The 21,218-nt window shown below is 45.7% G+C and overlaps 1 protein-coding gene across 1 annotated transcript; it reads right to left on the bottom strand.

The window, feature by feature from the left end:
• Positions 1-648: 648 nt before the first annotated feature.
• Positions 649-20,183, bottom strand: slc15a5 (solute carrier family 15 member 5). The gene is made up of 9 exons (XM_055652907.1): positions 19,717-20,183; positions 17,447-17,669; positions 15,238-15,407; positions 13,091-13,311; positions 11,951-12,137; positions 9,982-10,170; positions 8,512-8,643; positions 4,490-4,598; positions 649-3,442 (listed from the first exon to the last, which is right to left on the bottom strand). Exons 1-9 carry the CDS (start codon positions 20,072-20,074, stop codon positions 3,298-3,300), a joined length of 1,734 nt encoding a protein of 577 aa, XP_055508882.1. The 5' UTR covers positions 20,075-20,183; the 3' UTR covers positions 649-3,297.
• Between the last annotated feature and the right edge of the window lie 1,035 nt (positions 20,184-21,218).

The following is a 21,218-nucleotide window of genomic DNA, read 5'->3' as shown; positions in this document are numbered from 1 at the left end:
CCACGGCGAATGTCCGCTAACCACTTCCGCTGTTGTTGCCCCTTTAGCTCCCTCTTGTATTTACCTTCGTTTTTATCTATCCTCTGGACTGTAAAGTAAGATAACTGTGCCTCACGGTCACCCCGACTGGCACAGTTATTTACAGCTCAAAAACGGGCCGTTTTCGCGGGTTTTTAACGGGTGTGAAAGTGCGCGTTTTCAGCATCAATAACATGTACCGGAAGTGACGCTTGTACCCCAGTTGGATTTTGCGGTCACGTGGGTGAGGATCTATGATCCAGTGACCTTTCGTGAAATCACCCTATACAGATGCTCCCCGATTTACGACGCTTCGACTTACGATATTTCGACTTTACGACGGTGCAGACACTCGGCAATGGCAGCGAGCCGCTGCACACTTCAGGTCACGTGATCACATTGTATTAAATGCGTTTTTGAATGACGATATTTTCGATTTACGAAGGGGTTTTTCGGAACGTAACCCCACCGTAGGTGGAGGAGCAGCTGTCTTGTGGAAGTTAAAATTCCATGCAATAAAGTACCAGGATAATTCTCAGCAAAGTGTCCATAATGAGTTTGGATGCAAAGATGCAGACTACATACACTTTCAATTTTATTTGCCAAAAAAACCCAGATATTTCTACACAGGAGGCAACTCAACCATGTTACATGCATGTTAGATAACTCTTCAAGTCTGCAGTAGGGTCTCGACCCGAAATGTCACCCATTCCTTCTCTCAAGAGATGTTGCCTGTCTCGCTGAGTTACTCCAGCATTTTGTGTCTATCTTCAATCGCTAACTCAGACCCTCGAGTGCTGGCAACAACCTCGAATGTCACATGAAGGATTAGCAGTGTGTACTGAGGGCAAGTACAGGGGTGAGGCTCTCTTAGCTTGCTGTGAATGTCCTGCATGAAATTCCTCATAGACATACGAAAATACACACAAACATTCAATTGCACTTGTAAGGTCAAGCCAGTGTCAGAAATGGAGAGATTTAAAACGGAATGAGCTCTGAATTAGGACAACATACATCATCTTTATTATAGACCACGACAGGCTCGACTCTAAATCTCCATTTCTAAAGCGGTAAGAGTCCTTAGATATCCCGACCTGCACAAAAACAAAACTTTATTAAGGGTTTAGTTAGAGTAAATGCATAGGGTCATTTACCCAGAATCGGGGTATCAAGAACCAGAGGACATTGGTTTAAGGTGAGGGGAACCCAAAGGTCAACTTTTTCACTCAGATGGTGGTGGGTATCTGGAACAAGTTGCAGAGGAGGCAAAGGGCGCATGTACTATAATCGCATTTAAAAGACACTTGACAGACTCAAAATGCTGGAGCAACTCAGTGGGTCAGGCAGCATCTCTGGAGAAAAGGAACAGGTGACGTTTCGGGTCGGAAATCAAACTCAATAAGACAATAGGACAATAGACTAAAAGGTAATTGGACAGGTACATGGATAGGATAGGTTTAGTGTGATATGGGCCAAACGCAGGCAGGTGGGACTAGCTTAGATGCGGCATGGGCAAGATGGACCGAAGGGCCTGTTTCCTGTGCTGTATGACTCAATGACTTAAAACAATTGTTAAACTGTTCAAATTCAGTATTATCATGATGAAACTTTTGGAAACAGTGCAGTGTGACCTGAGATGTGCATTCCTGTAATAATGTTCAGATTCAAGCGTGTAAAAACATCTGCACTGCATAAGTACATTCTTTGTTCAGAAGTTGTTGCCCATGTTCTGACGGGGCTGGCCTGGGTTACAAACGCCGACTCATGGACACTACATGATACGAATGAGATCCCTTAAGTTCAAAATTCTGACACACATTTACTTTAGTTTGGTTTAGTTTAGTTTATTGTCACATGTATTGAGGTACAGGTAAAAGCTTTTTTGTTGCGTGCTTTCTAGTCAGTGAAACGACTATACATGATTACAATCAAGCCATCCACAGTGTCAAGGGAATAACGTTCAGTGCAAGATAAAGTCCAGTCAAGTCCGATTATAGTTTGTAGTTCTCCAATGAGGTAGATGGGAGGGCAGGACTGCTCACTTGTTGTTAATAGAATGTTTCAGTTGCCTGATAACAGCTGGGAAGAAACTGTCCCTGAATCTGGAGGTGTGCGTTTTCACACTTTTGGTACCTCTTACCTGATGGGAGAGGGGAGATGTATGAGTGACCGGGGTGTGACAGGTCCCAGATTATGTTGGTGGCCTTCTGAGGCAGCGAGAAGTGTAGATGGAGGTTGCTTTGTATATTTGTTCATTCATATCACTGGAGGACATGGATGGTTGACTTCTCAGGTCGGGACACTTCTTCTTCAGATTCTGAAGAAGTGTCCTAACCGAAAATGTCCCTTTCCATGTTCTCCACCGATGCTGCCTGAGCCGCTGAGTTACTCCAGCACTTTGTGTCATTTTTTTTTTGCAAAAAGGACTGCTGATCTGCAGTTATTTCACCGAGAATTTTATTCGAATATTCGTTATTGCGGAAGAAAATATTTGCGTTCGTCAGAATCATCGAGAATTGGAAACATGGCACTAATGTTGGCAGCAGTTTACAGACTTAGGAATTGACTGCACTTTAAAAAACCGATATTCTGTAATCAGGTGACAAGCGATAACGTTTGACAAATAGAGTAATATAAAAAGTTATTGGTTACTTTGCACGTTTTATGATAGCGCTGTTATGATATCAGGTGGGACGGCACAGTGGTGCAGCGGGTAGAGCCGCTGCCTCACAGCGACAGAGACCCACATTCCATCCTGAACTCTGGTGCTGTCCATGTGTAGTTTTCACATTCTCCCTGTGACTGCTTGGGTTTCCTCCACGTGCTCCGGGTTCATCCCTCATCCCAAAGACGTGCGGATTTGTCGGTTGACTGGCCCTCTGTAAATTGTCTCTGGTGTGTAGGGAGTAGAGGAGAAAGTGGAATAACAGAATAGAAACATAGAAACATAGAAAATAGGTACAGGAGTAGCCATTTGGCCCTTCGAGCCTGCACCGCCATTCAATATGATCATGGCTGATCATCCAACTCAGTGTCCTGTGATGATTGTGAATGGGCAATCACTGGTCGGCATGGACTCAGTGGCCCGTTTCTATGCTGTACGACTAACTTTATGATAAATTGCAGATAATTTCAAATATAAACATTGGTACTATCTACTTTGGAAACAGGCCCTTCAGCCCACCATGTCCATATCGACCAAGTTGCCATACTGGGCTAGTCCCATTTGCCTCCATTTGGCCTGTGGCCCTGTAAAACCCTGTATCCAAAGGGCTTGTTTCAAAGAACCACTTCCACAGGACAGAAGGTGGTGGAACTTTCCAGAATGCTGTCATAGAATTTCAGAGACTTTTCATGTTCTATTAGTTTGTCCAGGAGACTTCCTTTCACGCACCAGTCCTCTTCTTGACGAAGGTCCCTGTACCTGCACAAGGCAACAACGTTACACCAACGGATGGAATTAAAAGCGGATCAACAATTATCCTCGTAATGTACAAACAAGGAGCTGTAGAGTTTAAGAAGGAACTGCAGATGCTGGGAAATCGAAGGTACACAAAGAAATGCTGGAGAAACTCAGCGGGTGCAGCAGCATCTATGGAGCGAAGGGTCTGAAGAAGGGTTTTGGCCCGAAACGTTGCCTATTTCCTTAGCTCCATAGATGCAGCTGCACCCGCTGAGTGTTTTTGTGTACCAAGGAACTGTAGATGCTTGTTTACACAAAATGACACAAAGTAACTGGAGTAACTCAGCAGGTCAGGCAGCATCTCTGGAAAACAGGGATAGGCGATGTTTCGATTCGAGACTTTTCGATCAAAAGAAAGGTCTCGATCCAAAACATCAACTGTCCGTGTTCTCCAGAGATGTTGCCTGATCCGCTGAATGACTCCAGCACTTTGTGTCCTTCCTTGAAGTGTATTTTTTCCAAGGAACAGTTTCTTCCCAGCTGTTCTCAGGCAACTGAACCATCTAACCAACTACTAGAGAGCAGTCCCGAGCTACTATCTACCTATTGGAGACTCTCGGACTAACTTTGATTGGACTTTACTGGCTTTATCTGGTACTAAATGTCATTCACGTTATTCCCTTTATCGTGTATCTGTACACTGTGGATGGCTCGATTGTAATCATGTATCGTCTTTCCGCTGACTGATTAACACGCAACAAAAGCTTTTCACTGTACCACCTCGGTACAAGTGAGAATAAACTAAACTGAACTAAACGAAACTCAGAGTGTGGTCCACACATCTACCTCATTGGAAACCTGTGAACTATCTTTAATTGGAATTTATCGGACCAATGTTACATCTTGCACTAAATGTTGTACTCGTTATCCTTCATCTATGCACTGTGGACAGTTTGATTGTTTCATGTACATTCTATTTTTGACTGGATAGCAGACAAACAAAAGCTTTTCGCTGTACCTCAGTCCACGCAACGGTAATAAACTAACAAACAATAAACAAATACCTACCTGTGTGAGATTCGCCAAAAGGCCAGGAGGTTTAGGAGCATGAATGCTGCTACAATGAAAAAGAATCGGTCCAAATTCCCATTGTTCAGATCATCTGGAAACCATTGACCTATGGAGGGAGGACAATCAGTGTGTAAAATGACAGCAACTTCAGACAAAGGAGCAAATAGGAATCACACAACCGAGAGTTCCTCCATCTTCTGCCCGTCCTGTGGAGGTGCGTCTTTGAAACAGGCCCCACTGATACATGGATAAGATGGGAATGTTCCATCATGAAGACTCCTTGATGCAACCCGTCTGAGAGACCCCGACATTGCTGCAAGATTTTGACTCCCAACACACGAGCAACCAAGAACACTTGGAACTATTCAAAGTTATCTTGGAGTTGGAAAGGGTGCTGCAGAGATTCACCAGGATGTTACCTGTGTTTGCGGGCTTGAGTTATAGGGAGAGGTTGGATAGGCTGGGCCTTTCTTCTTTGGAGCGGAAGAGGCTGAGAGGTGAGCAGCGACCTTTTTGAGGTGTACAAGATCATAAGGGGCATGGGTAATGTGAACACTCCCAGTCTTTTTCCCAGGTTAGAGGATTCTAAAACTAGAGGGCACAGGCTTAAGGTGAGAGGAAAGACCTCAGGGACAGAGTGTAGTCTGTCAGAATGAGCTGCCAGAGAAATCTATAGAAGTGCATACAATTATACCTTTTGGACAGAAATGTGGATATAGAAACATAGAAACATAGAAATTAGATGCAGGAGTAGGCCATTCGGCCCTTCGAGCCTGCACCGCCATTCAATATGATCATGGCTGATCATCCAACTCAGTATCCCGTACCTGCCTTCTCTCCATACCCTCTGATCCCCTTAGCCACATATCACGGGTTTAGAGGGTCATGGGCCAAATGCTGGCAAATGGGACTAACCCAACCTGGTCGGCATGAGCAAGGTGGGCCGAATGGCCTGTTTTCGTGCTGTACAGCTCTATGACTGCAGAAATTGTATCATTCAGTGGCAAACTTTTAAGAATGAAACACTACGAGCAAAACAACGAGATTGGAATAACATAAAACTAGTGTGAACGGGTGATCGAAGGCCAGAGTGGACTCGGTGGGTCGAAGGGCCTGTTTCCATGCTGTATTTCCAAACCAAGCTAAAATTCCCCTGAACCAGTCGTTCATATTAAACACTATAGTCTGCAGATTGTGGGGATGAATAAAACCTGTACAAATGTTCTCTCTAAATGAATGTTCCCATTAACAAGATACTCGTTAACTCAAAGCAAGGTACTTAAGCAGACAATTCATCTGATAAATGGAACGACCATTTAAAAATTAGCTTCCTCAAAAGCGTACGATTTTGTTTTAAAATATCTGCATATTCATCTTCTTACCGTATTGCTGACTGTTTTAAGTAGAGCTTCTTTGATAAAACTGCTAAATTAATTATCAGCTTTCTTCCAGATACGCTTTCAACTGAGTGTGTAGCTATTGAGGTGAAGGACAATTAGATAAATGGGATAACAATCTACTCGATAAAGGATTGTGATCAATACACCAATTCTAAATGGGTAATTTTGATCAATGAATTTAGTTTAGAGATACAGCACGGAAACATAGAAACATAGAAATTAGGTGCAGGAGTAGGCCATTCGGTCCTTCGAGCCTGCACCGCCATTCAGTATGATCATGGCTGATCATCCAACTCAGTATCCCGTACCTGCCTTGTCTCCATACCCTCTGATCCCCTTAGCCACAAGGGCCACATCTAACTCCCTCTTAAATATAGCCAATGAACTGGTCTCAACTACCCTCTGTGGCAGAGAGTTCCAGAGATTCACCACTCTCTGTGTGAAAAAATTTTTTCTCATATAAACACCTCTTGCCTAAGGATTTCCCCCTTATCCTTAAGCTGTGACCCCTTGTCCTGGACTTCCCTTCGGGAACAATCTTCCTGCATCTAGCCTGTAAAAGAATTTTTGTACGTTTCTATAAGATCCCCTCTCAATCTCCTAAATTCTAGAGAGTAAAACCAAGTCTATCCAGTCTTTCTTCATAAACAGTCCTGACATCCCAGGAATCAGTCTGGTGAACCTTGAAGTGCACTCCCTCTATGGCAATAATGTCCTTCCTCAGATTTGGAGACCAAAACTGTACGCATAAATATTCCAGTTTGTGGTCTAGACCCTGTACAACTGCAGTCTTACCTGCCTGCTCCTATACTCAAATCCTTTTGCTATGAAAGCTTGAACCATTCGCTTTCTTCAATGTGAGACCTGCATGCCTGTTTCAATGACTGGTGTACCATGACACCCAGGTTTCGCTGCATCTCCCCATTTCCTAATCGGCCACCATTTAGATAATAGTCTGCTTTCCTGTTTTTGCCACCAAAATGGATAACCTCACATTTATCCACATTATACTGCATCTGTCAAACATTTGCCCACTCACCCAGCCTATCCAAGTCACCTTGCAGTCTCCTAGCATCCTCCTCACAGCTAACACTGCCCCCCAGCTTAGTGTCATCCGCAAACTTGGAGATATTGCCTTCAATTCCCTCATCCAGATGATTAATATATATTGTAAATAGCTGGGGTCCCAGTACTGAGCCTTGCAGTACCCCACTAGTCACTGCCCGCCATTGTGAAAAGGACCCGTTTACTCCTACTCTTTGCTTCCTGTTTGCCAGCCAGTTCTCTATCCACATCAATACTGAACCCCCAATGCCATGTGCTTTAAGTTTGTATACTAATCTCTTATGTGGGACCTTGTCGAAAGCCTTCTGGAAGTCTAGATACACCACATCCACTGGTTCTCCCCTATCCACGCTACTGGTTACATCCTCGAAAAATGCTATGTTTCGTCAGACATGATTTACCTTTCGTAAGTCCATGCTGACTTTGTCCATTGATTTCACCACTTTCCAAATGTGCTGCTATCCCATCTTTAATAACTGACTCTAGCAGTTTCCCCACTACCGATGTTAGACTAACTGGTCTGTAATTCCCTGTTTTCTCTCTTCCTCCCTTCTTAAAAACCTAAACTAAACTAAAGTAGTTGATTTGTGTGTGAGGGGTGGCCTGGCTGAATATATTGTCTAAATTCCATCCACATGTTACATTGAGTCAGGGAGTCACTGAGAGATATCTGACTTTGGATGCTGTCACATAGAAGTTGGCTCTTTCAGCCCACCAACCAAGGGCAGCACGGTGGCGCAGCGGTAGAGTTGCTGCCTCGCAGCTCCAGAGACCCTGGTTCGATCCTGACTACAGGTCGTGTCTGTACAGAGTTTGTACCTTCTCCCCGTGGCCTGTGTGGGTTTTCTCTGGGTGTTCCGGTTTCCTCCCACACCCCAAAGACTTACAGATTTGTAGGTTAATTGTCTTTGGTAAAATTGTAAATTGTCCCAGGAGTGTGTAGGATAGTGTTAATGTGCGGGATTGGTGGTCGGCACGGACTCGGTGGGCCGAAGGGCCTGTCCCCCCTGCTGTATCTCTAAACTAAACTAAACCATCAACCACCCATATAATCCCATCCACCTATTCGTTCTCTCCAGAGATGCTGCCAGTCCCACAGAGTTACTCCAGCATTTTGTGTCTATCATCAGTGTACAAGCAGCATTTGCAGTTCCTTCCAACACATATAAACTCATCCTTTAATCCCCTCAACTCCCCTCATATTGGTTGTGGGAATGTGGAACAAGCTGCCAGGTACTGGAGGCAGGTACAATAACAAGACTTGGACAGGTACTTGGATAGGAAAGGTTTAGATGGAACTCCATAGATGCTGCTGCACCCGCTGAGTTTCTCCAGCATTTTTGTGTACCTTCGATTTTCCAGCATCTGCAGTTCCTTCTTAAACACTAAGGTTTAGAGGGATATGGGCCAAATGTGGGCAGTCACCACGTTCCTCCAGCACTTTATGTATTAAGGTTCTAGTATCTGTATTTTTGTGCGCCCCCAACCTCACCGGCATTCAGATTGAAGTCATGGGTTGCTTTAGAGTACATCCTGTATATTAGTGACTCTCACCTCCAAATACTTGATAGATGCTTTGAATTATAATCGCTCCTACAAAGCAGCCCACACAATTGAAGAGAGCCATGAAATGCATTGCAATTCCTTGAATGCTCTTTGGAGAGAGTCTAAATGTGATCAGTGTATCTGTAACCAAACACAAGCATGAGATTCAACAACTTAACCAATACATTACTTTACTTTAGGTTAGTTTATTGTCCCGTGTACCGAGGTACAGTGAAAAGCTTTGGTTGCGTGCTAGCCAGTGAGCAGAAAGACAATACATGATTACAATTGAGCCATTCAGACTGGACAGATACATGATAAGGGAATAACGATTAGTGCAAGGCAAAGCCGGTAAAGTCTGATCGAGGATGGCCCGAGGGTCTCCAACGAGGTGGATAGTAGTTCAGGACTGCTCTTTAGTTGTGGTAGGATGGTTCCGTTGCCTGATAACAACTGGGAAGAAACATATTACCTTGCAGGCAGTCTGATGTTACAATGCAAATGCTAGGTTTCATTTCATTTTTCTGCTGAAATTAACCACTGCGATTAACATTTGTGTTTTAATTCAATTAATTGTTTCAAGTAAGAATCAGCTGACATTTTATGATAAATTGTTAAATCTCTGTGGAAATTTAAATTGTGAATGGCAGCTGGCAGATTAAATGTTTTTTTGAGGAAAGAGCTATGTGTATAAGGATGATGCTCCCATTGTTGTGTATGGTAGTGACCAGGGTTTTGAATCAAATGACCACCAGTGGAGGCACTGTGACAGTGTTCTTGATTCACAATTTCTTTACAATTCTTCAAAACCTGCCTGTTTTTCACTCTGGCCTTTGATCCAACCATCTGCCTAATAAAGCCCCCCCCCCCCCCCCCCCCCCCCCCCCCCCTTGCCTGTGGCACGATGGCACAGCGGGACAGTTACTGCCTTACAGCGAATGCAGTGCCGGAGACCCAGGTTCGATCCCGACTACGGGTGCTGTCTGTACGGAGTTTGTACGTTCTCCCCGCGACCTGCATGGGTTTCCTCCGAGATCTTCAGTTTCCTCCCACACTCCAAAGACGTGCAGGTTTGTAGGTTAATTGGCTTGGTAAATGTACAAATTATCCCTAGTGCATGTAGGATAGTGTTAATGTGTGCGGGGATCACTGGTCTGCGCGGACCCGGTGGGCCGAAGGGCCTGTTTCCACGCTGTATCTCTAAACTAAATGAAATTAAACCTCTCATTCTCATTTATACATTCTCCCCATTACCTGCCTGCGTGGGTTTTTTTCCGGGTGTTCCGTTTCCTCCCACACTCCAAAGATGTACAGGTTTGTAGGTTACTTGGCTTGGTATCATTGTAAATTGTCCCGTGTGTGTGTGTAGGGTTTGGGTGCGTGGATTGCTGGCCAACGCAGACCTTGTGGGCCGCAGAGCCTGTTTCCACGCTGTATCTCTAATCTAAACTAAACTAATCACACAAGCGATGTACTTACAGGCTGGCGTGACCAGTGCCTCGGCGACTCCAAGGAGAAGGTACTGAGGAGTGAGCTGGAAGCAGGGCATGGAAGATACAAGGAGCACCTTCCCGGATAGCACCTGCTCCACAAGGAGGAAATTCCTCCTGTGTACTTCCGATATCCCTGCCACCACCAGGGACAACGTTGCACACACGTGTCCAAGAACTGAAAGACAGGAGTAATTGGATGAACGAGCGACAAGGTCCTCCACAGCTTCACATCTGGAGCAGGCATCATCCATGATCAATGGTCATCATATTTAATTTGCCACAGATACCGAGGTACAGTGAAATTAATTTTTGCATACATTTCAGTACAAGTATCGCTCTGCGTAAGCACTTAGACACAAGTTAGATAAGCATCTCAGATGCAGTGTCCCGCTGAGTTACTCCAGCATTTTGTATCTATCTTCGATTTAATCCAGCATCTGCAGTTCCTTCCTACACAGTATACAGAGTCGCCAGTTTGGCGCCATTGTCAAGTCCCAGTTTGTAGGTGTAGGGTTCTTGACCTGACCATGAAGGCATGTTGTCCTGCGGCATTGCGGGGTCTGTCTGGCCAAGCGTAGCCGTGGTGACCACCACCGCCGCATGCACGGGCAGATGTTCCTCATTTAAGAAACTTTTAGTTAGTCACATGGCTATGTATGGAATGGAGGGATGTGGATCATGTGTGGGCAGTGGAGATGCGTTTTACTTGGCATCACGTTCGGCACAGACATTGTGGGCCGAAGGGCCTGTTCCTGTGCTGTACTGTTCTATATTCTAAGTTCTGAAGGTGAAAATGGGATGATCAGAAAATATCAACATTATTAATCAGCGTCTAATCTTTTGCCTGTGAGAAGCCTGATTTTAAATGACTGCAAATAATGTTCAAAATTATACAGATCATTTGCCATCCACTTGCCATTAGTTTCCTTATGCATAATAACTCATTTTAATAACCTTCTCGAAAGCCTGTGAGAGAATGTAATTAGCAGAAACTAGTCTTGGTGAGGAATGTGATTGGGAAGTGCAGGAGTGGGTGTGGGGAAAAGCCTTTTGTTGTGAATGGGCCAACTTTCAGCTTGGAACGTTTACAGCGGGCACCCTACATACACAGATCTGCAATTTACACTTGAAATTCCACAATCTTTTCAGTTGGTTTCTGAAGCCAACATTTAGTGAACTGTGTAAAAGCACACACACACACCAAAATCCTGTACTTCCAGCGGCGGAAGTCCGCAGGAACTGGAGGACAGAGATGTGTTGTGCGTCCGTCACCGTTCCCGTCGGAAACCAGCGCCGCTGCGTCACTAATGTTTGCAACGATGATGAATGAAGTGTTGTGAAAATGCATCAGAAACTGGCAGAATGGCCAGGTCTTGGTGCGGCACGGTGGAGCAGCGGTAGAGTGGCTGTCTTGCAGCGCCAGAGACCCGGGTTCGATCCTGACTACGGGTGCTGTCTATACAGAGTTTGTACATTCTCCCCGTGCCGGGTACAGAACAGTCCTGACCTCCTATCTACCTCATGGGAGACCTTTGAACAATCTTTAATTGGACTTTACTGGACTTTATCTTGCACTAAACATTATTCCCTTTATCCTGTATCTGTACACTGTGGCGGCTTGATTGGAATCATGTGTCATCTTTCTGCTGACTGGATAGCATGCAACAAAAAGCATTTCATTGTACCTCAGTACACATGACAATAAACTAAACTAAATAAGTTGAGCAATCCTTTATCCATTCAAATGGAAAGATTATATATTTAGTCAAGGGGGAATAACTACCATGAAAGGGTAAGCAATTTACTCTCTCTCACCAACAGTACATTAGAATTAGTTCACTGTATCTTGGTACAAGTGACAAAAGTAAACTAACCTCAAACTAAACTAAACTAAATGGAACAAAAGGAAACCCGAGGATGCTGGAAATCCAAGACATTGGTGATATACAACATACCGATCTGGGTGAGTGGTGATATTGGGTCTCTGTGAAGACTCAGGAGGTAGGATCCAAGGCACTCCAGGAAGGGAGCGATCAGCAACACAGGGATGAGGCCCACTACATTCAGAGCTGCTACAGGGAGGAGAAACCCTCTGTAGTTCAGGTTGGAGTGCATTGTTTGTATGAAGTAAGCCGATGGGATCTGCAATCACAAGTCACAATGTTAGTGGTGATTGTTGACAAGCCTATGACCTTGGAGTATATAAACCACTGCCCATCATATACAGCACATTTCGAGGTGGCACAGTGGTGCAGCTGGTAGAGCCACTGCCTCACAGCGCCAGATGATCCAAACCTCGGGTGCTGACTGTGTGGAGTTTGCACGTTCTCCCCGTGACCGCGTGGGTTTCCTCCGGGTGCTCCGGTTTTCTCCCACATCCCAAAGACGTGCGGGTTTGTAGGTTTATTGGCCCTCTGTAAATCACCCCAAGTGTGTAGGGAGTGGATGGGAATTTTTTTTTGTTTTAGTTTTAGATTCAGTTTAGACACAAGCATGGAAACAAGCCCTTCGGCCTATCGAGGCCATGCCGACCATCGATCACCTGTTCACACGAGTGCTATGTTATCCCACTTCCTCATCCACACCAGGGGCAATTTACAGAGGTCCAATTCACCTACAAACCCGCACGTCTTTGAGATTCGGAAGGAAACCGGAGCACCCGACGGAAACCCACACAGTCACAGGGAGAATGTGCAAACTCTGTACGGATAGCACCCGAGGTCAGGATCGAACGCTGTGAGGCCGCTGTACAACCTTCTGCCCAATTGTAACTGTAGGAAGCTTTCCAAGGTTTTCTTTACCAAAAATAAATGTAATCAATTATTGCAAGAATAATATATACAACACAAAACAATATCAACCAAACCCACCACCATAATACAAAGTCACCCAATTATCGAACCAAATATTCTTAAATATCAAATACACTCTTAAACGACTGTATCACCATCATTATTACGGATGTGTTCCACCCCCCGCGGTGCCCAGCGGTCCCGGATATCCCGTGGACAGCGCGTAGTTTCCTCCCGGGCGCGGACGTATATAGTGACTCCGGAAAAGGTGCTGGCAGCCAGCTCGGGCATAGCCCGGCTTACCTGTAGTATGCAGAACCTGTAGAGTATGTGACAGGCGAAGAGTGGGATGAGACGCACCAGGCACTTGACGTTGTTCACATGGGCCTCGCTGTACCAGCCACCGTAGTTCTCCTTGGCTCGGTCCAACCAGTCTCGCACTTCCCCACTGACGTGACGGTACTTTGTGCAACACATCTTCAACGCAGTCACCACAACACCAGCCGTGGCCATTAGAGAGCCTCCTGCAATCCAGTCCTCACAGTAAACATACGTTACAACATCGAAGAGCTACACGTGGTACACACAGCATTGAAACAGGCCCTTCGTCCCAACATGCACACGCCGACCTAGATGTCCATTTAAGATTAAAAATTCGACACCTCAGACATGAAAAGTAATTAAAGACATTGAAACTGATATTAGTCAGAGGGTGGTGAATCTGTGTAATTCATTGACACAGACGGCTGTGGAGCCCAGGTGGATGGATATTTTTAAGGCGGGCATTGACAGATTCTTGATTAGTACGGATGTCAGGGGTTACGGGGAGAAGGCAGAAGAATGGGGTTGGGAGGGAAAGATAGATAGGCCATGATTGAATGGCGAAGTAGACTTGATGGGCCGAATGGCCTAATTCTGCCCCTAGAACTTATGAACATGCACTTATGAATAACATATTAATGTTGCCACCACCTTTCCCTTGGCAATCACTGGCTCCCATTCACTGTTCATAGCATTGCGAGTCATAGAGTCATCTAGCACAGAAGCAGCCCCTTCGGCCCAACTCGTCCATGCCGACCATCTATGCTAATCACTTTTGCCCACATTCGATCCATATCCCCTCTGAACATTTCCTATCCATGTACCCGTCCAAGTGCCTTTTAAATGTTATAGTACCTGCCTCAACAACCTCTTCTGATACACATGCCACCCTCTAAGTAAAGTGGTTCTATACCTTTAAGAAACCTTGTGGCTCTTGTCAGAGGCCGTGTTGTATTTGGTATTTTTCCGTGCAGTATCGCTCCAGACTTCCACCACGGGAAAGAGAATTTTACTCCCTTCCATATCTACCCCCCCCAATTAATTTTTGAACTCCAGGACATTGACCCTCTCCCCATGATGAATGATGTTGTTTTTTTCATGCCACTAAAGCCCCCGTCAAACAGAATCGCACCAAAAGCTCAGAGAAGATGAACAATTCTGCGACTAACACAACGCAGCTCAGATTAGCAAATCTAATGTCATGAAATGGATGATAAGGGGTGAAAATATCAAGACGGCTGATAGTATTAGCGATCCACAGGCGTTGCACGTCGTCCTATTTCACGCACTTTGTAAAACAACTCACTAACACAGCTGCCCTCTCCCGTCGCTCACTCTTCTTATTTGCCTTTCACGTTCTACTCTTCCCGCTGACTCCTGAGAATCGCTGACTCACAACCTCCCCTAGTTACTTCTCATGATCCACAGAGAAAGACAGAGAGAGAGTTCCACCTGTCAGGACCACAGACTAGACTTGTGCTGATATGTTCTGTACATTTTCACACCTCTAGTTTCCCCCTCCCCTGACTCTCAGTCTGGAAGAAGGGTCTCCATCTGAAACGTCACCTATTCCTTTTCTCCAGAGACGCTCCCTGACCCATAGAGTTACTCCAGTACTTTGTGTCTATCTCCAGTGTAAACCAGCATCAGCAGTTCCTTCCTACACTGCTTTGTTATCCCTGGAGTACAGGAAGCCGAGGTCCAAAATTTAATCGCCGGGTAGATTTGGTAGACAGTTAAAGTCTTTTTCCCTGTGGTGGAAGTCTTAGAGTCATACAGCACAGAAACAGGCCCTTCGGCCCAACTCGTCCATGCTGACCAAGATGCTCCATCAAAGCTGGTCCTATTTTCCCGCATTTGGCCCATATCCCTCTAACCAGGTTATCAATGGTCGGTGTAGACTTGTTGGGCCGAAGGGCCTGTTTCCATGTTGTGTCTCTAAACCAAACTTACCCGAGGTCAGGATTAAACACTGGTCCCTGGTGCTGTGAGGCAGTGAGTGGCTCTACCAGTTGCGCCACTGTGCCACACTTTTGGGGAAGTTTCATTGAAACACGCCGAAAGGGTAAACAGCAAGTGCTGCAGCCATTACTCGGAATTATCACCTTGTTACTACTTGTTGCTCTCACCTGCCTTGGGTCGAAAGATGAGTCGGTTCTGCACCATGTGAATGGTGATGAGAGTCATGAGCACAGATGTGAAGGGGATGAGGTAGCCCAGGTTTTTGGCTATCGACTGCTGAATGTAGGCAATGCTCACAAAAACAAACACCGAATTCAAGCTGGAAAACCAGTGAAACCTACAGGGAGACGGAACACATGCAGCAGGTCAAGACAAGAACGCACAACTTTCAGAATAATATAACACAATTCAAACAGTAGGTTGGATATCATGAATAGGAAAGGTTTAGCATAGATAGAATAGGTTTTGAATGGATAGTGAAGGTTTAGAAGGGTTAGGCAAGATTTAGAGAGGATAGGAAAGGTTTAGAATGGATAGGAAACATTGAGCATGAATGGGAACGTTTTAGAATGGATGTAATAGTATTAGAATGGGCAGGAATGGTTTAGAATTGATAGGAAAGGTTTAGAATGGCTAGAGTCAGCAAGTCATGATGCAGCTTCATAGGACTTTGGTTAGGCTGCATTTGGAGTATTGCTTGCAGTTCTGGTCATCCTATTCCAGGAAGGATGTGGAGGCTTTGGAAAGGGTGCAGAGGAGTTCACCGGAATGTTGCCCGGATTCGGAGCTACAAGGATTGTTTTTTCTGGAACGCCAGAGACTGACGGGAGACCTGATAGAATGAATATAAAATGATTAGAGGCATAGATAGTGTAGACAGTCAGAGTCTTTTACTCAGGGTGGACATATCTAACGCTCGAGGCATAGCTTTAAGGTGAGAGGGGCAAAGTTTAAAGGAGTTGGGCGAGGCAAGATTTTTTACACAGAGGATGGTAAGTGCCTGAAAAGCATTGCTCAGGGTGGTGGTGGAGGCAGATACTGTTGTGGTGTGTAAGAGGCTTTTAGATAGGCACATGGATGTGCAGGGAGTGGAGGGATATGGATCACAAGGAGATTACTTTAATTTGGCATCACGTTCGGCACGGATATTGTGGGCCGAAGGGCCTGTTCCTGTGCTGTATTGTTAACATAGAAACATAGAAACATAGAAACATAGAAATTAGGTGCAGGAGTAGGCCATTCGGCCCTTCGAGCCTGCACCGCCATTCAATATGATCATGGCTGATCATCCAACTCAGTATCCCGTACCTGCCTTCTCTCCATACCCTCTGATCCCCTTGGCCACAAGGGCCACATCTAACTCCCTCTTAAATATAGCCAATGAACTGGCCTCAACTACCCTCTGTGGCAGAGAGTTCCAGAGATTCACCACTCTCTGTGTGAAAAAAGTTTCTCCTCATCTCGGTTTTAAAGGATTTCCACCTTATCCTTAAGCTGTGACCCCTTGTCCTGGACTTCCCCAACATCGGGAACAATCTTCCTGCATCTAGCCTGTCCAACCCCTTAAGAATTTTGTAAGTTTCTATAAGATCCCCTCTCAATCTCCTAAATTCTAGAGAGTATAAACCAAGTCTATCCAGTCTTTCTTCATAAGACAGTCCTGACATCCCAGGAATCAGTCTGGTGAACCTTCTCTGCACTCCCTCTATGGCAATAATGTCCTTCCTCAGGACATGTTCTATGTTCTTTGTTCTAACCAACATTGTTAAAAATAGATCATTTGATCATCAGGGCGCTGTTTGGAGGTACTTAAGGTGGGAAGAAAATCCACCATTTCTCTTTTACTTCACTTCATTGGTTAGGAAACACTTTGAAATAACCTTAGATCATGAATGGCGCCAGGAACATAAATTCTTCCTCACATTTTTCACTTTTTCCTGAATTAGAACGACTCATACGATAAAGGAGGTGAAATCAGAGTGGTGTTCCACAGGGCATAACTAATGGAGAATTCAGAAAAGGACACAGAATGCTGGTGTGACTCAGCAGGTCTTGCAGTACATGGACAGGTGACGGTTCGGGTCGGGACCATTCTTCAGACTGATTGCAGTAGGTGGGAGGAAGCAAGAAAAGAGAGGTGGAAGCTGGGATCTGTCTGAAGAAGGATCCCGACCCAAAACGTCACCTATCCGCATTCTCCAGAGATGCAGCCTGACCCGCTGAGTTACTCCAGCAGTTTGTGTCCTTTCTTGTATCGGCCGGCATCCGGAGTTCCTTATTCCGACAATGGAGATGGAGAATTCAGCATTTGCTAAACTAATTCTCATTTGTCTCTTTCTCAAAGTGGTAGATCAACATGTGAGGGTGGACACTGACCAGTTGAAGAAGCTTCGCAGTTGGTGTAGGTTGAACCCCTGGAGCTGGTAAGCCTGGAATGGGCAAACAATGGCCCGGATTCCTCCTGAACCCACAGAGGCAGCCACAAGGGCAACGTAAAAAAGCACGACCTGCTCCCTTGCAGCCGGGCTGTGCGTGTTACGCTGCGTGTCAACATAGAAATCCTCAAAGGGGAAAGCGACCAGTGGCAACGTGACTGTACCTTAGGGAATCAGGCAGAGAAAATCACTCAAACACAGAGACAAATTATGTATCATTTACACAGCCTTCATTCCCCCCTCCAAAACATTTCGTAAATGGCGAGTTACCTTGTGTAAATTCATGCTTGGTATACCTGATCTGCTTGGAGAGCATGCAAAACAGAGTTTTTCACTGTACCTCGGTACACGCAACAATAACGAACCAATACCTAAATCTAAACCTGAGGCACAACATTAGTTGTCCTCAAATTGTAACTGGTCTGAAGAAGGCTCGTGGCCCGAAACTTCGGCGTTCCATGTTCTTCAGAGATTCTGCCTGACCCGCTGAGTTACTCCAGAACTTTGTGCCTTCTCTTGAACAAAAGCAATGATGCAGACGCAGTGGCGCAGCTGGTAGAGCCACTGTCTACATCGAGAGTATTGTGTTCAGTTTCGGGCACCATGTTGTAGGAAACATGTTGTCAAGCTGGAAAGGGTGCAGAGAAGATTTACGTTGCCAGGACCCGAGGGCCTGAGCTATGAGGAGAGGTTGAGCAAGCTAGGACTCTATTCCTTGGAGCACAGGAGGATGAGGGTGATCTTATAGAGGTGTATAAGATCAAGAGTGGAATAGATAAGGTAGCACAGAGTCTCTTGCCCAGAGCAGAGGAATCGAGAACCAGAGGACATAGGTTTCAGGTGAGGAGGAGGGGTGGAGGGGGGGGGGAGATTTTATAAGAATCAGATTTTTCACACAAAGAGGTAGGTGTTTGGAATGAGCTGCCAGAGTAGATAGTTGAGGCAGGTACAATCGCAACATTTAAAAATCATTTAGATAGGTCCGTGGATGGACAGGTTTAGAGGGATATGGGTCAAACGCAGGTAGGTGGGACTAGTGTAGACGGAACAGGTGTCGGAAAGAACTGCAGATGCTGGTTTTAAATCGAAGGTAGAAACAAAATGCTGGAGTAACTCAGCGGGACAGGTAGCATCTCTGGAGAGAAGAAATGGGTGACGTTTCGGGTCTGAAGAAGTCTTGACCCGAAAAGTCACCCATTCCTCCTCTCCTGTGGACAGTACATGTCGGCTAGTGTGGGCCTGTTTCCACGCCAGATGCCTCTATCTATTTCACATCAAATTTGTCATCCATTTCTTAGCTAACCTTCACCTCCACGGATCGAATTAATCTTTAACATCTATGGGTTTCATCTTCACGAACAGAACTATCAAGGGAAATGTGGACAAGTTGGGCCAAAGGGCCCATTTCCACGCTGTAAGACTCTATGACTCTCATGACGCCTTGGGAGGGCTCAACAGTTAGTTCCGGTGACCTAGAACCACCTCCCTCAATATCTGCTCTCACCAACTATGCTACCAGTATGCACTACTAAACAGATAACTATGTAAAATTCTTCTCTCCATTTTGGTACCCATGATAATTAAAACACACTGTGTGGGTGGGAAAGAACTGCAGATGCTGGTTAAAATCAAAGGTAGACACAAAATGATGGAGTAACTCAGCGGGACAGGCAGCATCTCTGGAGAGAAGGAATGGGTGACGTTTTGGGTCGAGACCCTTCTTCAGACCGCCTGTCCTGCTGAGTTACTCCAGCATTTTGTGTCTACCTATAATTAAACACAGATTGGCCCTTATCAGTCAAGTCAAGTTTATTTGTCACGTACACATACGAGATGTGCAGTGAAATGAAAAAGTGGCAATGCTCGCGGATTGTCCAAAAAAACTACAAACAGAATGGAACAGAATCACATATTCACATGTTAGTGGGAGGGAAAAAAACGAAAAATAAACAGCAATTTAAAAAAGACACCACACAACAGTAAATTGGTTCAGTAAAGTTAGTCCCTGGTGAGATAGGAGTTTACAGTCCTAATGGCCTCTGGGAAGAATCTCCTTCTCATCCTCTCCATTTTCACAGCATGGCAACGGAGGCGTTTGCCTGACTGTAGCAGCTGGAACAGTCTGTTGCCTGGGTGGAAGGGGTCCCCCCTTGTCCGGTGTAGCAGGGGATATGGCACTATCTCAACAGTGAATGCCGATGGGTTCCATACCTGTGAAGTGGAGGAGTGCGCAGATGTAAACCAGTGCAGTTCTCTTCGTGCAAGAGTCGACCAGCCAGCCCATCAGGACGGGAGTCAAGGTGTTAGCTCCAACGAAGCACAGGTTGACCATGGCAGCCTGATGGTTCCTGCAGCCCAGCTTCAGGGTGCAGAACAGAACCATGTTGCAGACAATCCCAAAGTGAGTGAAGCGCTCACACAGCTCGACCAGAAGCAGGCAGAGCACAATCTGCACCTTCTTCCTGGAATGGTGCACCGCACCTCTCCGGCCCCCTCCCTGCTTCCTTCCTCTCCGCTGGGAAGGGTCCACGTCGGTTCCTTGTGGATGTTCCAGACCCACCGCGGCCATCCCCGATCGCCTGCTGTCCGCGCAGTGGACCTGCCTCTGCTTACTGTTCCATTACCAGGATGGTGGGATGTACACTGTGAATTCCACAAGCATGTGCAACTATTTCACAATGGGTACATCGCGTCCTCCTGCTGCCTCAGTCAGCCAACACTCACTTATTGAAGAATGGCAGAATCAGGAGCAGCTTCGCCCCCCCCCCCCCCCTCTGTTATCAGGTTTCTGAACGGTCCTTCCATAAGCTAGGGTACTGTCCGATTCACCTCTACCCCATTGCGGACATTGGACTTTGTCTCTGGAACTGATGCACCGCAATGCTGAGAAGTATATTCTGCACTATGTATCTCTACCCCTGACCCTGGGTGCTGTCTGCATGGAGTTTGCAGGTTCCCCCTGTGACTGCGTGGGCTTCCTCCCACATCCAAAAGACCTGTGGGACAGTAGGTTAATTGGCCCTCTGCAAAATTGTCCATGGTGTGTCGGGACTTTCACCTCTACCCCATTGCGGACATTGGACTTTGTCTCTGGAACTGCCCCAGAGCAGAAGTCGCGGGGGCTGGAAACTGGAAGTATCCCGAGCTAATTCTGCTACCACCATCATCTATTGAAGCTTCCGGCTCCCACTGATGGTCCCACTGATTGTTGCCGGAAGCTTGCGTCCTTTTCAGGGCAAACGATGACAGCGAGATCAACATTTAAAACATGGAAGATGGACACAAAAGTAGAAGTCTCTGGAGCTGATGCTCTGTAATGCTGAGAACTATATTCTGCACTTTGTATCTTCTCATTTGTTCTAACTGATTGAATCTATGTATGGGACAGTATATCTGATCAGTTGGGATAGCATGCAAACTGTGCATCGGGACATGTGACGTTAATAAACCTAAACCTAAAGACTCGCATTACATAGTCTTTAAAATAATACAAATACAGAAACGCCATATTCACCTCTGGTTTCTTCATTTGATGTGTCCTGAAGCTGTCTGGACATGACAGTGAGGAAGATGTCATTAAGTGGAAAGGGTGCAGAGAAGATTTAGGAGGATGTTATCAAGAAAGGATTTTATTCCTTGGAGCACCAGAGGCTGAGGGGTGATCTTATGGTGGTGCGTAAGATCTTGAGGGGAATAGATAGAGTGAATGCACA

The sequence above is a fragment of the Leucoraja erinacea genome, chromosome 22, assembly GCF_028641065.1.
Source record: "Leucoraja erinacea ecotype New England chromosome 22, Leri_hhj_1, whole genome shotgun sequence".
NCBI classification, from domain to species: Eukaryota; Metazoa; Chordata; class Chondrichthyes; order Rajiformes; family Rajidae; genus Leucoraja; species Leucoraja erinaceus.
This window is presented reverse-complemented; position numbering and strand designations above follow the sequence as displayed.

Coding starts and splice junctions, on each gene's coding strand:
- slc15a5 (XM_055652907.1), bottom strand. CDS start 20,074: ATGGCCGCGGTGGGTCTGGAACATCCACAAGGAACCGACGTGGACCCT. Junction 15,408..17,446: donor CTGCGAAGCTTCTTCAACTG/GTCAGTGTCCAC, acceptor GTCTCCCTGTAG/GTTTCACTGGTTTTCCAGCT. Junction 8,644..9,981: donor GGCACTGGTCACGCCAGCCT/GTAAGTACATCG, acceptor GTTTGGTTACAG/ATACACTGATCACATTTAGA.